General features: G+C 52.9%; 1 protein-coding gene and 1 long non-coding RNA gene across 3 annotated transcripts in view; one reads left to right on the top strand and one right to left on the bottom strand.

Annotated features, from left to right (window-relative positions):
• Positions 1,584-11,833, top strand: LOC110256233. The gene is made up of 2 exons (XR_002337537.1): positions 1,584-4,506; positions 9,397-11,833. It is a non-coding gene; the product is annotated as an uncharacterized LOC110256233 (long non-coding RNA).
• The window catches only part of MAPKAPK3 (mitogen-activated protein kinase-activated protein kinase 3), a 28,492-nt gene continuing 23,884 nt past the window's right edge, over positions 11,311-15,918 (bottom strand). For both annotated transcript variants that reach the window (XM_005669545.3, NM_001143717.1), the window contains 5 exon segments: positions 14,746-14,821; positions 14,325-14,449; positions 13,775-13,860; positions 13,422-13,502; positions 11,311-12,713 (listed from right to left, as the gene is read on the bottom strand). In XM_005669545.3, the coding sequence (XP_005669602.1) occupies positions 12,561-12,713; positions 13,422-13,502; positions 13,775-13,860; positions 14,325-14,449; positions 14,746-14,821 (521 nt within the window). In that variant the 3' untranslated portion in view covers positions 11,311-12,560.

The following is a 15,918-nucleotide window of genomic DNA, read 5'->3' as shown; positions in this document are numbered from 1 at the left end:
CAGGAAAATGCAAACTAAAACTGCAGTGAAATAACACTACATGTCCATCAGAATAAGCTAAGATAAAAAAGACTGATAATGCCAAATGCTGATGAGGATGTGGAGTAACTAGAAGTCTCATAAATTACTGATTGGAATGTAAAACGATACAACCACTTTTGAAATCTGGCAGTTTCTCAAAAAGTTAAACATATAGGTAATGTATATCCAGAAATTTCACTATGTATTTATTAGGCATTTCAGTCTTATGTATTTACCCCAAAGAAATGAAAGCATATATCCACACAAAGACTTGTACATGAATGTTCTTAGCAGCTTTTTTCTTAATAGCCCCAAACTGGAACCAAATAACCACTAAATTATGGTATAGACATAAAGAACAACAAAAAGGAAAGAATTACTACTATAAAAATATGGATGAATCTCAAAAGCAAAAAAGTCATACATAAAAAACTATCTACCTCCATCCTGTACCACTTTGTTTATATAAACTTCCAGAATGAGTAAAACTTATCTGTGATGGTAGATATCAGATTAGCATTCTGTGATTGTTGGGGACTTTCTAAGGTGATGGAAAGTTTCTATATCCTGACTGGGATCCTGGTTACATAGGTATACACATTAGTTTTAAATTATCTAATTTTACATGTAAGATTTTACTTTATATAAATTATACCAAAGACTCAAACTTTGGAAGCTACTTCTTTGACTGTAGCAGTGGCCAACTGATAAACCTATGGGCTGTTCTTAAAGCCCATCACAGACCCAGTGTTGTTCCTTATGGAAACCAAGATGTGGCCTCCGATGCAACATGGATGTGGTCTGGAGGGGTTGGATAAATCAGGCCTGGAAGTATAGTGCATGTGTTTGACTTGATTCATTCATCAGGTCCAAGCCAGGCCTTAACAACTGGACTCAGAATCTCACCCCTGGAGAGCAGGAGTAGGTATAAATCTGTGCTTGGGCAGATAAACCAAAACCGCCAGGGCATGAGGCTGGAACAGGGCGCTGAAGGCTTTCCCTTCTGGGTTTAGGACCCAGGTGGTACCCTCAGGGTTTGTTTTGTGCTTGGGAGGTAGCCCTTGGCCTTCACCAAATCTGAAGCTTTCTTATCCCTGTCAACTGGACCTGGAGGCAGAGGATGGCAGACTGACTCCCCGACACTCAAGACCTGAGGGATGACTCAAGTTCAGGAATGCATGCATGGCCTTCGGAAAAAAGGAATCCATCTCCTGCTTCCTCCACGTGTTCTCTCCTTCCTCCAGGCTGGATGCTGGCCGCCCAACATTGTTTTCTTAGAATTTGAGTATTAGAAAGTCTTCTGAAAAAAAAAAAAAATGGAGTTCCCGTCGTGGTGCAGTGGTTAACGAATCCAACTAGGAACCATGAGGTTGCGGGTTCGATCCCTGCCCTTACTCAATGGGTTAAGGATCCGGCGTTGCCGTGAGCTGTGGTGTAGGTTGCTGACGTGGCTCGGATCCCGCGTTGCTGTGGCTCTGGCATAGGCCGGTGGCTACAGCTCCAATTCGACCCCTAGCCTGGGAACCTCCATATGCCACAGGAGCGGCCCAAGAAATGGCGAAAAGACAAAAAAAAAAAAAGAAAAGAAAAGAAAAAAGAAAGTCTTCAGGCTAAATAGAAGACCACCTTCAACGTCTGCACTGCAAAGGCCTTGGCAGGGCATAGGAGCCCTGGCCTCCTGGCTGCCCTAACCCTCTCTGTCAAATCAGATACTACTCCCTTCCAGCTCCCACTCCTCTCTTCATTCTATAAATGGTCCAGGGCCCCCACTCCCTCCAGCCGAGTTACAGTATCTCAAATCTTGAAGCAGCAGCTCTGAATCCTCCTGTGAAACCTGTGAGCATCATCATGGTCATTTTACAGCAAGGAAACTGAGATTCCAAAGAGAAGAAGAAACTTGTCCAAGATCATGCACAGCAGCCCGCCTCAGAGATTCCAGGTGTTTCCTCACACTAAAACCCCTTCTCTATACCAGGGAAGAGCAGCAGCCACAATCCTTGAGGGACTAAACTTCAACCTTCTGCAGAACCTGGAATAAGCAGTGCCAGATCTAGGACCATGACATCCAAGGGGATAAGTCTGGAAGCGGTAGAAGATCCTGTGGGGAGAGATGGCCTATGTTTTTGAGCTCTTTTCTAGACAAAGAGAGAATCCTGAGGATTTCCTAAGTGGCAAGGGAAGCCATGGTAGCCATTGGTGCTGCATCCACTGAATAAAAGACCAATAGGGGTAGACAGCTGGGGCCGAGATCCCCAAACCGAGTTATATAGGAGCACCACTCAAGGAGTCTGTAGTAAATGTAGGTGCCATTCAGGGTGAGGCAGGTTCTCAAGATGGAAGGCCCAGGAAACTTCTGACAGGGCTGGGGTGGGGGTCTAGGTTGGGTTGTGGATCCGGAACAGACCTGGTCCATCAGGGAGGTCTCTGGTGGGAGACAGGTAGGCGGGCACTTGCCCCTTAGGCGTGCTGCCAGGGTTAGATGAACTGAGGGTTCTAGCATCCATCTGGCAATAATGGGAGTTTCCCTTCCTCCTTCCACAGGACAGGAAATCTCAGGGCAGGAGCAACCTGCAGGGCTGGCAGCATGAGAGCTGCTCAGTCAGTTGCCTGGACAACTGACCTGAGGCTCTTTTAAGAATGTTCCAGTGCAGGCTTATTGAGGGGAAGACTCTAACCAAGGGTAGGTGTGATCCAGGGACTGATGGTGACTTGCATGGGAGTCACTCTGAGCTGTCCTTGAGCATCCAGCCACAGTCCCAGTCACCCTTGCAGAGGGGCGCTTGCCCTGGGGCCATGCCACTTCAGTTTGGGAGAGAGTGTCAGATAAGTTCCTGCCCTCCAGCTTCATCATTCCCAGCATCCAGATGAAGCTGCTCTAGACCTCTCAGCTTGTCACCTCCCTTCAGCACAAGAGTCTCCAATGCCTCCCCAGTGCCTCTAGGGCAGAGTCCACACTAGCCTGGCATTTATTATCCCACCCTAGGTAGGGCGCTTGAGGCTTAAGAGAGGCCCTGTCCCCTGCCTCTGCCCTTCCCCAGTCACACCCCGCATCCCCTGCCCCCAGATGCCACAAGACCATTCCCAGGGCCATAGTGTGCCCTCTCCGCTCTGATCTTCCAGAAGTCCCATCTTTCTTCCACAGCTCTCCCAAGTTCCAAGGCCAAGCAAAGCCTCTACTCTCCTCTCATGACTTCATAGTCCTGCTTCTGTGGTGACATCCTGGTCTTCACACAGAAGGAGCCTAAGGGAGATGTCAAGTCTCCAGCCAGAAAGTGGGGACTCCACATCCAACAGGCCATGGCTTCCAACACGTCTACAGCTGCAGCCCCTCCCCAGCCTCAGGGCACAGCCAGGAAATCCCTTGTGTGTGTCCAGCTTTCAGACAGCCCCAGTCCTCAGAGTAGCAGAGAGGGGGACATCAGCAGCCAGGATCCAGAGATCTCAGACTCGAAGCCCCCTTGGGCTCCAGCAGACCTGCCCAGGGCACAGATGGGGCCTGCAATCCCCACCTTTCACGCCTCCTGGCTCTCTACACCCTCACAGCCCAGCGCCCTCAGCACCAGCCTCCCTGCACACCAACCCTTCTCTCTGCACCACAGCTAGAGTCCCTCACACCATTCCCAGTGCCAAGCATGAACACGCCCCTCACCCAAAGGCCTCTAGAAAGGAAACTCAAGAAAGCCTAATTATGAGCCACAGAGGGCCCAGGTGCAATTACTGATAAAGTCCTATTTAGGAACAAGCAAAAAATGGAAAACAGCCCTGCCGAAGGTGAGCCAAAAGGACCTGAAAGGGAACTCTGGACAAACTGGCAGACAGGAAGCCTGCACAGGCCAGAGCAGGCAGTCTAGGCTGAGAGGCTGGCTTGTGGGCCTCTATTTCCTCATTTATAAAACAGGAATTAAATGCAATATGGCACTTTCCAGCTCTGACCTTCTCAGATTGTATCTATTCATCGATTCCAGCTCCCAAAGCCATGTCTGAAGCACACCTGTGTTGATTTTCCACTCTCCCAGGATCTACCCCCATCCTCGGAGGGCTGAGTTGGCCAGTCCGAGAGGCACACATAGAGAGGAGAAAGTACAGGGGCCCAAGAGTCACCACTTTTCCCTCCAGGTAATTGGACTCTGAGGAGGAAACATCAGAAGTGCTGAAGCTGGAACCCACAAGCTCTTCTAGGTCCCCCCAGTCCTGATGCCCTCCTCCCCATCCCCAAATTTAGGGCTACCTGCAGGGATCCTTCTTTTGTTCACAGCTTCACTACTACACTTGTATGACCTTGGACATCAGCTGACCTCTGACCACCTTCCTCCCAGAGGGCAGAACCGGATTGCCTGGCGCTCTCCCAAACCTCTTCCCATCCACTGCATCCTTGCCTCCTTCAGGCAACCCTTTCAGCTTCTTTTGGGCAGGAATTCGTCCACAGAATTTGCTCTCTGAGAAGATTCACCTGACTGCCAGAGTAACAGAAGAAAATGTTGTAAGGTATGGCCCTGAAGAGCAGGCGTGGGGGGGGGCAGGGGCAGGGGCAGGGGGGGTGCCTATGCTAGGAAGAACACCTTGGGGACCACTCATCCCTTGGCAGTGCTCCCAGCCTGGCCTGCATTGACTCATGGGCTGGAGAGAGGAGAGCCTTGTCTCTTGCTGACTGAGATTATGGTACCTGGTCATTGCTGATAATCTCTGCACACCCCACACCACAGGATCACCCACCCGGGCATTCACATAATTGCAGTAAGATTAAAACCCATTCAGAGGAGCTTGCTAAGAGGAACTGATCTCTTCTCTCCTGGGCCCCAAGAGCAGGGCCCTATCTCTATAGAATCTATCTCCAGAGGTGAATTGCTTCTTTTTTTTTTTTTTTTTTTTTTTTTTTTTTTGTCTTTTTGCCATTTCTTGGGCCGCTCCAGAGGCATATGGAGGTTCCCAGGCAAGGGGTCGAATCGGAGCCATAGCCGCCAGCCTACGCCAGAGCCACAGCAACACGGGATCCGAGCCAGGTCTGCAACCTACACCACAGGTCACGGCAACGCCGGCTCGTTAACCCACTGAGCAAGGGCAGGGATCGAACTCGCAACTTCATGGTTCCTAGTCGGATTCGTTCACCGCTGCGCCACGATGGGAACTCCATGTGAATTGCTTCTTATTGCACCTTCTTCATGTGGAAAGAGATAGAGCTACTGGCTTTGCTAATGTTAACAGCCCCAGCAAGCTTTGCATCCACAGTTTAGTGAGTTCAATTTATTACTAACAATTAGATATCAAAGCCAGGGGCTACTGTTGTAGAGTCAAGGGCCAGGTGAGGGTTGACTTACCTCTGGGCCCAGCTGCCCTGAGCCCTGGGCAAGCTTTCCTGTTCTGGGTTGTCAGTGACAGAGCCTACAGAAGGCTCAATTTCCTGGAGCCCCATAAGGCTATCCCCACACTCACTTCTGTCCAAAGGAAGCTAGACCAGCACTCTCCAGGCCTACTGCACTCATTTTTGCTCTTCAGATACCTGAAGGTCTTTTCAGCCTCAGGGCCTTGGCACTTGCTATTCTCTCTGCCTCAATTACCCTTCCTCCTGCTCTTCTTAGGGCATATTCTTCTTATTCATCCTCAGCTGAGTTCCCCTTCTCAGAGACCTTCCCTGATCCTCCTGTCCCTGTATGTCACCCCACTTTGGCTATGGACTCTGTCAATAAAGGAATTCCAGCTGCTTAGGTTGTCCCATCCAATAGTCCAGGGAGATTTGCCCATAGTAGACACTCTAGGCCAGCCCATCCCCTCATCTGGCTGGTGTGGTTACCAGCCCTGTGTCCCACAGCCCCTGGATGCCCTCGTGACCTTGTGAGGAGGAGTTCTCTGGACCTGCCTGGGCTGCCTCTTCTGCCTCACTGCCTCCTCCAGCAACCCTGGCCAGCTCTGCTACACAGTCCACTAGGTCCTGGCCTGACAGGGACCTCCACAGAGAGAGAGGTCCCCAGGGCAGATGAACGGCTCACTCAGACAGGGGCCCTCACTGCAGCTTTTCTCAGGAAGACAGCCTTCTTTCTGAAGGCTTTTAGCCTGCAATGCAACCCTCCCAATACATCATCAAATCCTACAATCTCTTGTGTGAGGTGACAGTTTCCAGGACTTATGATACGCTGAAAGCTCTTCAGGGCATCATAATTTACTCTTCACAGTTTCACAGTCTCACAATCCAGGTGTCATTCTTCACATGTTCTAATGAGGAGATGGGCTCAGAGAAGTTAAGAGATTTTGTCCATGGTCACAGAGCAGAGCTGGAAGGGGCCCCAGGCTATGTGACACAGCTCAACCTGCATCTCAAATGCAGGGAAATGCCCTGACCTTAAACCATGCCGAGAGGTGCTCCAGGTTCAGAAGTCAGAGAGCAAGGGCCCATCCTCTAGCAGCCAGGGACGCAGTAGAAAAGGAAGCAGGGAAGGGAGGAACAGGTCTGTGACACCACCAGCCAGGCCAGGTCAGGGAAGGGGTCAGGCAGGGTTGGGAGTTTGGGCAGGGACAATATTTCTGTTTGGAAAGAGATCACAGAGCTCCGTGCTTCTGGGTTCAGACCCCTGCCTTGCTACTCACCACTTGTAAGAAACTAGGCACCATATCCCAGGGCCACACAAGCCTTAGTGACTTCATCTGCAAGGTGGGCATAACCCTTGCCAAGGAAATCTATTTGAAGGACAGAAATGTAAAGGAAGGCTGGAGCAGAGCTAAGTAGCCCAGCCCCTCACTCACCAGACCTTTCCTCAGTGGGTCCTGAGCAGCCCAGGCGCAGAGACATGGCCCAAGCATCAAGGTCCCATCAACTGGAAACGAGGCTGCACCAGGAAGGTTCTCTACCCTGGGGCCTACTCAGAGGGTGGCCGAGGGCCGACACGGCTGGCAGGTGACGGGCTTGTTGGTCTCCCTGGCTTGCTCTGAACATAGCTGAAGCCTGGACGGGGAGCTGCAGATGGGGACATGATCTGCTTTAACCACACAGCCCCAGCAGTAGGGGCAGGTTTTGGGGGGATGAGGTAGGCCACTCAGTGCCTCCCCAATCTCTCTGTACCTCAACTTTCTCTCAGTTCCCCACCAGAAAGAGGAAAGCAACCCTGCCTAAGAAAGCCACAATCACCCCCATCATCTTTGCTTTCCTTGTTAGCACTCAGTTGCAACCCATCAGATAGTGTAGGCAGCTCTTCTCTGCCTGTCCCGTGGGGTCTGGACCTTCTGAGGACAGCAGGAGAAAAGACAATCTTGAAGCCACTCTTCCATATCAGAGTCCAGTCATGGACCTTAGCAAGCTATTTGGTTACACTGAGCCTTGATTTCCCAACTACAAAAGGGGGTCATACTGAAAGATTTGAGATAAATTATGTGTCCAATACTCCATAAACCTTTTTAAAGCATATCAATTCTTGTTCAAATTAAATCTCAGGAGAAAATCCAATACACAAAAGAGCTCTTTGGGAAACAGAGGCCACATCCTACGGCTCCAGGGAATCCAGTGTGAAAAGATCTGACTCTGGGGCCACCTGAAGAGGCCATACCAGCAAAAGGAGGTGGACAGATTGTCTGACAAACTAGCATCAAGAGCTGGTTGTATCTCTGGGGAGGCAGATGTGGATATAGGGAGGAGGGAACACATCCTCCACCCATGAGATTGGCCTGGGAGCATGTAGAGAAAAGCTGCCACCAGATAGCCACTGTCTCGTCCCCAAGACCCCCACCCTGACTTCCTACAGGAGATGGGATGAGGAAAGGAGAGACCTCCTTGCCATGGCTGCCTCTCATTCACTAAACAGACCTGTCCTCTGTTCCTTGCCTGGCACATCCCATTCCTGCCTCCTCATGTTGCCTCGTCCTGTACCTGCCAGCTGCAATGCCCTTTTCCCAGGTCTTTGTCTATGAGTTTGCCCTTCAAAGTCATGTGTCACCACCTCTGAGAAGCCCTCTATGATTGTCTCCAGCCAAAAGTAGCATTCCTTCCTCTGCCCTCCTCTGGCTAAGAGATTGAGGGCTCAGTTTCTCCATCTGTGAGATGGGAAGTGTGAGGACTAAATCAATGATCCAGGCAAAGCCCCCGCATGGTCCTGGCATACGATAGGCCCTCAGTAAATGGTAACTGTTTGTTATGATGTTGTAGTCCCCACCTACACCTAGGCAGGACCACAGCTCCCTCAGGCTCCAGCAAACAGCAGGCATCTACTGAATACTCACCAGGTGACCAGCAGGTGGCCCCACACCCCAATTAACCTGCCCTGACCAGCTCCTCTGAGCGCCAGGAAACTGGCTCCCTTGAGTCACCAGCTGCCTTCTTCTGGTCAGGGAAAACAGAGAGGGTAGAGCTGGCAGAGTCCCAGTAGTGAGTGTGTCACCTAGCAGATACTTGAGCCACATTGGTGACCAAGGCCTTTGGGCTTGGCCACCTGTCCCCTTCTCCACAGCAGCCCTGCCCCACCTTTGTGAGGATTACTCCCATGTAAGAGGTAAGAAAATGGAGGCCTAGCAAAGTACATGAGCTCCTGAGTCCACAGGGCATCCTCACAACCCACCACCCAGTGAGTGGCAGCATGTCAACCACGGGTGCTAAGAAGATCTGACCCCGATTAATCAATGTCTCATTTTACTGGTGGGGAACCTCAAAAAGCGGAACAGCCTTGCCAGATGCTTCAAATAAACCAGAGCTGAGATCTCCTGGCTCTAAACTAAATAATCCCACCCTACCCCACACACAGGGTGGGAGGTGAGCTTCCCAGACCCTTCCCCACTTGCTGGCCTCAATTCCAAGGGGTAAACATTCTGGCTGTGCAGAAGGACAAAGGGGGAGATTTTAACCTGCTTGGTTTGGGGGGAAGCTATGAGAACCCTCTGGGGATGCAAAGGCTGAGCCCAAGCCAGCCAGGTCCAGAGACAGCAACCCAGGACCTGTAGAGAGAGGGAGTTTTAGGCAGTCCTGGAAGCATCAAGACCCCTGCAGAGGTTGCAGCAAGCTGCATCTTGAGGCTCAATTCTGATGCTGCAGTGGAGGGGCTGAATCGAGGGCTGGCGTGGAATAGCAATGAGCCGGGCCACTGGAAGCCGGCCAGCACCAGGTTTGCAAGACAGAGAACTCCGCTGTCAGCTGGGTCGTGGGGAGCATCACTGGGAGGAAGCATCACACACGCGCACACACACACACACACACACACACACACACACACTCATGCATGCATGCACACACACGTGAATACACCTCTTATGGCCTCTTTACTGAAAGCTCCCAGGGAAGCCACATGAAGCCCATGCAAATGTGTGTGTTGGAATAGGCTCATGTGAATGACCGTGTGTCCCCTTGGCTTCTCAGCTCACCTGAATACCAACTAATTGTCAGGATTTGTTCCCATTTCACAGACAGCTACATCGAGGCCCAGAGAGCGTGACTTGGCTGGGCATCCAGCCTTCCAATCCTGGCTTGTGAGAGTTGTACCTGATGCCATAAACCTGATGCCAAGGCCCTGAGCTGTGCGTGTCACTGGGCCAGGCTCCTACGGGGTTCTTGCCAGAGGTCACAAAGATGTGGGAGACATGGCGGCAATCTTTCCACCCCCTCCTCTGCTAACCACCTCTACTACAACCCTCCCCACCTAGTCACAGGAAGGGGCATGCCCTCTGCAACACCAATGGGCCAGGTATGGCCAATAAGAATCCTTCCCTCGGACTGGCATGCAGATAGCTGAGCAGATGCCTCCCTGCTGGGACTGCTCAAGCTCTGGTCTTGCATGCAGAGAAGGAAGTACAGGAGGAAGATCAAGGCCAGCCCCCAGGAGAAGCACAGCCAGGCAGAGCTGAGGGGTACAGAGTCCCTCTGTCTCTAAGGCCCTGACCCCCACGGTTCTGCCTTCAACCCCGCAATTTATTGGGCACCCTCCCCAGACACTGGAGCATAAATTCCCTCTTGGCCTTAAACTGCCCAATGACACTTCCTTCTCAAGTCAGTTCCTTCTTTCATAAACCATATCAAGCCCATGATTCAGCGTGGACCTGTGTGATATTTTGTCCTTCTCGCTCATGTGTATCAACTCCCCAAGGTGAGATTCTAGCCACAGATTTCACTGCTGCCTTCCTTGCACTCAGCACAGGGTCTCAGGCAATGGGCCCTCTGTAGCCCAGCAAGAGTTGGTCTCTGCAGCTCTGGGACCAGAGACTCTATCCGCCTTTGCATCTGGCCAGCATTTCACCGAACAGAGTACATGATGAGGGTTGGTCTAAACCACAGGCTCTGTGAGGCCCCTAGGAATCATCTGGAGAGCCCAGAAACCCTTTAGAAATGTAGCCATGCTCCTTGAAGCCCAGCTGGAATCAAGGTCCAAGAAGCTCAAATGATGCTGTTCTGGAGAGCAGGCCCTTGGGAATGAGACCCCATGGGTGGAGAAAGTCTGACTCTCTGGGTGGAAAGTCCCAGAGGTAGGTTTGGGGCTGGACTGCTTTTCCCTTGAACAATTTCAGGTACTTCTCTCCTTCCTGTCAGCAAGGATGCTGGGACAGCAAATGGGTGGGGGGCACAAGCCATGCACCAGGCACCCCACTAAGTACTCCACACATCATCTGCCCAGATCCTCCAGAGGACTTCCCCACAGTTGAGGAAACTCAGGCAGGAAAGCTTGAAGACTTGTCCCAGGTCGCCAGGCTAGGAAGCAGCACTCAGCCCCGGTGCGCTCTCCTGCCCCTGCCTTCCAACGGCACCGTGCCCTCCCCCACAGCCTGAGGGGAAGGGAGGTGGGGGGGGGGTGCGCCGCTGCGGTTACCAGTGCCATTGCCTGAGAAGCTCTTGGGAAACCGGAAGGACGGGAGCTGGGAATCTGCCACAGTCGGGGCCCCCTCCAGCCTGCCCGCAAGCGCTCCCAAGGCTGAGGGTGCTCTGTCGCTGGAGTAGTCAAAAGACAATCTCCAGCGTCCCGCCCCCTCCCCTCCCCGACATTCTTGCTGCCAAATGAAATCTGGCAGCTTCTGAAAATAGCTCAGCGCTGCAGCAGGCGCTCTGCCCGCCCTTCAGCAGGCTGGCACACAGCTGGGGGTGGCCACTGTGGGCAGACGCTGGTACGCACCGGGCCAGGGATGGGTGTCACACACACAGGGCAATGGGGTGGCATAGAGCCGACCTTTCCATGCCTGGTGAGGCCAAGGTGGCCCTGGAGTGAGGTTGGCATGTTTACCAAGCCTGAGGCACACTCTCCAGCAGGAATGAAATCACTGGTGGGTGTGAGCACGTGCCCTTGGGCCACTTTTGTCCACTCATGTAGACAAAGAGAAACCCGGAACCAAGGGAAAATGCCAAACTATTTTTATTAATACCTGTATGTAAAACCCAGCATTGTTGTCCTGTCTGACGTGGCCTAGGGTTTCCCAGCCAGTGCAAGAAGGGTCAGGAATCAGGAACCAGGCTAGGGTATCAGGCACTTGCCAGGCCTAGATCAGGCATTCAGCACCCTGAGGCTGTCTGGGCAGTGTGGGGTGGATGAGCCTGGACCAGCATGGAAGGGGCCCTCTGCTCTGACTAGGACCAGACCCTCTAAGGATCACACAGCAGCTCTCCGCTGCCTTGCGTCAGATCTGGGGTATAGAAAGAGACCCCTGATTAACAGGGGGACTCTTGGCCCTGCCCCCATTCATCCACTCTCACAAAAGTGCACCAAGAGACAACCCTGGTTATCAACCAGGACAGAAGAGTGGATGAACTGTTAAGAAGAGGCTTTCCTGCCTGGGATCTGGTGAGCAGGTGGGGGCAGGGTAACCGTACTGGCTTGTGTCACAGTGACATTTTCCAAAGTAAAAAACAGTTAAAAAATACCTCCCACCCTATTGAGATGAGAGGCCACTCTTTGGGTAGAAGGCAGTAACAGCACGTCTGGGCCCAGGGACTCTGTGGAAGGAGAATTCCCAGGGCCCTGTGCAATGGGGTTGCAGCAAGTCAGGGCTGGACCACTCTGGGCAGCTGGCAGACTGGCTCTGCGGCCTCGGGGAAACCAAAGAAGGGTGAGCCTGAGAGGGGCAAGCAGCACAAAGGAGAGAAGCCTCCCCAAGAAGGCAGGCAGACCCTCAATTGCCCCTTCTCCCTCCCTTGCTTACTCACTCAGCATTCAGAGACAGCAGTTCGGTCCCTGGTCACCATGACAACCAGCAGCCGGATGTCTTTCCCAAGGCCAGGCCCATCTGCCCACCCTACAGGGAGCTGTTTCCATGGAAGGAGGGAAGCCCAGCCACAACTCCCAGTGGCCTAGAAGTCTACGGCCATGCCCAGGGCAGGACGGAGCCACAGTTCATTCAGGCTGCTCTGGTCAAAGGCACTGCAGCGGTAGCTGGTGGCTCCCTACCCCCAGGCTTTGACCCTTCTCTAGGGCCTGAACCTAAGCAGGGACTCTGAAGGATGGAGGTCACGTTCCCTTATCCTGAAGTTCCGAGTGACAGATTAAAACACAACAAAATAATCCTTCTGTTAAAAAAAATGACTCTGGGCCCTCTGGGGGTCCAGTGTGTCCTCCAGGATGAGAGGCCTGGCCCCTCCAAGGCCACATGAGCTACTGGTTGTTGCAGCCCTGTGAGGCTGAGGAGCTGCCTGCCTGCTTCTTCCTCCGCTTGTTGAGGAGCCGGTTGTTCGAGGTCTTCAGGTCCTTGATCTTCACCTGGTCATAGTCCACCCGCATGGTTGCCAGGGCACTGGTCATTTCCTCCTGGGGACGGATGTTGGGGGAGGACAGATGTACTGACCCCAAGAAATGTCACCCTCCTACCTGGGTAGCCCCTTAATAATGTTAGTGATGGCAGGGACCACCTTTGCTGCCCAAGTGCCCCCTGTGTACCCAGCACTGGACCCATCCCTTTGCCTCACGAAATCCTCGATCTAATCCATTGTGGTGGACACTGAGCTCATTTGCTAAGGCAAAGAAAGGATAATGACTCCCTCGGACCACAACAAGGGTAAGTAGGAAAGGGCCTTGGACCAATGTCACTTGTTCAGAACCACAAAGCCTGCAAGGGGATGCCGTCTTGCTGGTGCCTGAAGATTGTGCCCTGGTTGCCCTGGGCTCCAAGCTGCTGCTTCATATGCTCAAATCTGGCCTCTGCTGAGTCTGAAACCAGGCTGATCACCCTCCCAAATGCTGCAGACTATAAGAAGGATGACGGCCAAAACTTGGGGCCAAAGCCCCTTCACGGAGCCCCTGGCTCAAACCCCTCTTCACTTAGGGAGAGAGCCAGAAGCACAGCCTGAATGGAGCAGTGCAGCCCAAAGCTCCAAGTGCCGTAGTCAGGCCACTGGTGCACTCAATGACACAAGGGCAGAGGGGGCCGAAAACCCAGGTTCAGGGTAGTCATCACTCTGGAGTCCCTCTCTGCAAAACCATGTTACCTACAGAGAGCTTGAGGGGTAGTCCACCCACCTTGACTTCATCCCAGTGGTCTTTGTCCTCCTGCAGCACTCGGGCCGTGTAGAGTGGAGTCTGCGGCACCACCATTGATTGCTGGAAGGAGCCCCAAGTCCATAGATGAGACCCTGCAGGCACCGGGGACAGCATGGGCTGTCCCATCCCACCCCCTTCCTTCCAATCTCAGATGGGGAAACTGAGGCTCAGGGAGATGAAGGAGCCTGATGGGAGCAGTGGCAAAGGCAGGCTGTAGGTGGGGCACTACCACACATCTGTGGCCCACACCAGGGCCTCCAGAGCTGTCACCCCTCCTGGCAGCCCTGCTCAAGCTCATCACCCTGCCCGCCTGAGGTCGAAGAGGCGCTCACGTTGATCCAGGGATGGTTCATGAATTGTGAGATGGTCAGCCTCTCCGTGGGGTCTGTCTTCAGCAGGAGGCGGATCAGCTGCTTAGCTAGAGAAGACAGGGGAGTGGCCGGGCTGCAGAGTTCCTCAGAGCCAGGCCCCCCTCCCATAAACCACCAGCTCTGCATGTGCTCCCAAATTCCTGGCCCACAGAAAAAGCGAGCTAATAACCATTTCTTGTCATAAGGCACTATGTGTTCAGGGTAATTTGTTAAGCAGCAATTAAAACTGATATTTCTATCAGTTTTCTAAACAAGGGCAGACTTGTTTGTGGTCCCCAAAGGGAAAGTATGAATGAAAGACAGGAGGTAGAGGAGGTTTTGAGGAGGCAGGTTTTGAGCAGAAATACAGAAACTGAGGTTCAAAAGGGTTACGTGACTTGCCTAGGATCACACAGCGGGGATGTGGACGAACGAAGATCTGAACAGAGGTCAGTCCACTACGAAAGTGGTCTCCTCCAGAAGGAAGGCTGATGGGGTCCGGTGGAGCAAACTAGGGCAGAGATTTACTCACCATCCTCAGAGACCTCTGACCACTCAGGATTAGGGAAGCCATACTGGCCCAGGCGGATCCTCCTCTTCATCCCTGGGGAGATGGCCTGGCCCGTGTTGGAGTAGAAGGGCGGGAAGCCGCACAGGCTGAGGGAGGGTGGAGGTCATTTGGCACAGGTGTTGGGGCAGCACCAGGGCCGACCCATCCTCCTCCCCAGGCAGCCAGACACCATGGCAGTAATACTAGCCCTCTGAGGGAAGAGCATCTGCCCTTAGCACGGGCAGGCCTTCAGGGAACCTGAAGAAGGGGTATGCCTAGACCAGAAGGGAAGGGCAGCCAGCTTGAAGGCTGACCTGCTTGGGCACCTTACCAAGGATGGGGAAGCAGAAGTGGTACTGAGGGTACATCGGGAGGTACAGGAGATGGAGGCAGTTATACTCACAGGATATACATGATGACGCCCAGAGACCACATGTCACATGACTTGTCATACTTCTCTGGACCCAGGACCTCAGGAGCTAACAGGGCAGAGGGTATAGGAGGGCTCTTAGTCCCGAGGGTCTTGGAGCCCTGGCAGGAGCCTAAAACCTAGGCAAGGTGGAGAGCAGGTTCCCTGGGCTGGGGGGGGCGGGGCACAGCAGATTGGTGTCTGGCACCTTCTGGGAAGGAAGCATGTGTGTGAAGATGGGGGAGGAAAGACAGCTCCCAGAAAAAATAAACCCGCTTTTAGGCTGGAATATAAGAAATGATAGCCTCCTAACTACTCTGGGCCAGTCTCAGCCTTGGTGAGGGAGAAGAGAGCAGGGAGATCTGGGGTTTGGTGGAGTGGGTCCTGCCATAGGTGAGACAGCTTCAGCCCACCAGCTGCCCTATGTTCCTTGCCTCTTGAACATACAGCCTAGATCATGGGCAAGGAGCGCCCAGGGCCAAGGCTCTGGGTTCCACCGTTAGCTTGGCTACCATCCCGGGGGGCCCTGGTCTTCCTATCTGTGCAATGAGATGGATAGGCTGGAAGATTTCTAAGTCAAAATACTGCAAAACATGTCTGGTAAACAGAGTGCCATTCTAGCTGTCTCAGGGGGCTTCCTACCCCTTAAACTCTTGGAAGGCCTATCTTGGTGGAGAAGAGCTCTCTGTAAAACAAGTCATCACCCTGCTCTCCAGGAAGGGGCACTTTCAGTGGCAGTTTCTCCAGATCTGGGGGCTACCCGCTCACAGGGAAAGGGGGAGCTTTACCAGGTAGCATGAGTATGTGTACAACCCCAGGTCCCATCCGTGCCCTGGCCTAAGGGACCCTCTCCCACAAGGCAGATGGCTGGCACCCTGCATCCCTCTAATGTAGGAGGAAACACCTGCCCACTTTCTGAATATGACTCCCAGGAAGATAAAAACTGGAGAAAAACAACCGCGGTTGGGCTCCGTCCCAAGCTGATGGCAGCCTTTTATCACGTATATATTTAGAGCCGCTGTGATGTCATTCAGCTCACAGGCCACAGCCAGAATTTTCCTGGATCTATTTTCAAAAGCAGAAGCTGAAGTTTGGGAGAATATTTTTGCAGCCTCCGGCCTCCCAGTCACCGCCTCCACGCAGACAGAATCCTCCCCTCCCTCCTCA

This window comes from Sus scrofa, chromosome 13 (genome assembly GCF_000003025.6).
Source record: "Sus scrofa isolate TJ Tabasco breed Duroc chromosome 13, Sscrofa11.1, whole genome shotgun sequence".
NCBI classification, from domain to species: Eukaryota; Metazoa; Chordata; class Mammalia; order Artiodactyla; family Suidae; genus Sus; species Sus scrofa.
Note: the sequence above shows the minus strand (reverse complement) of the source record. Positions and strands in the feature narration are given on the sequence as shown.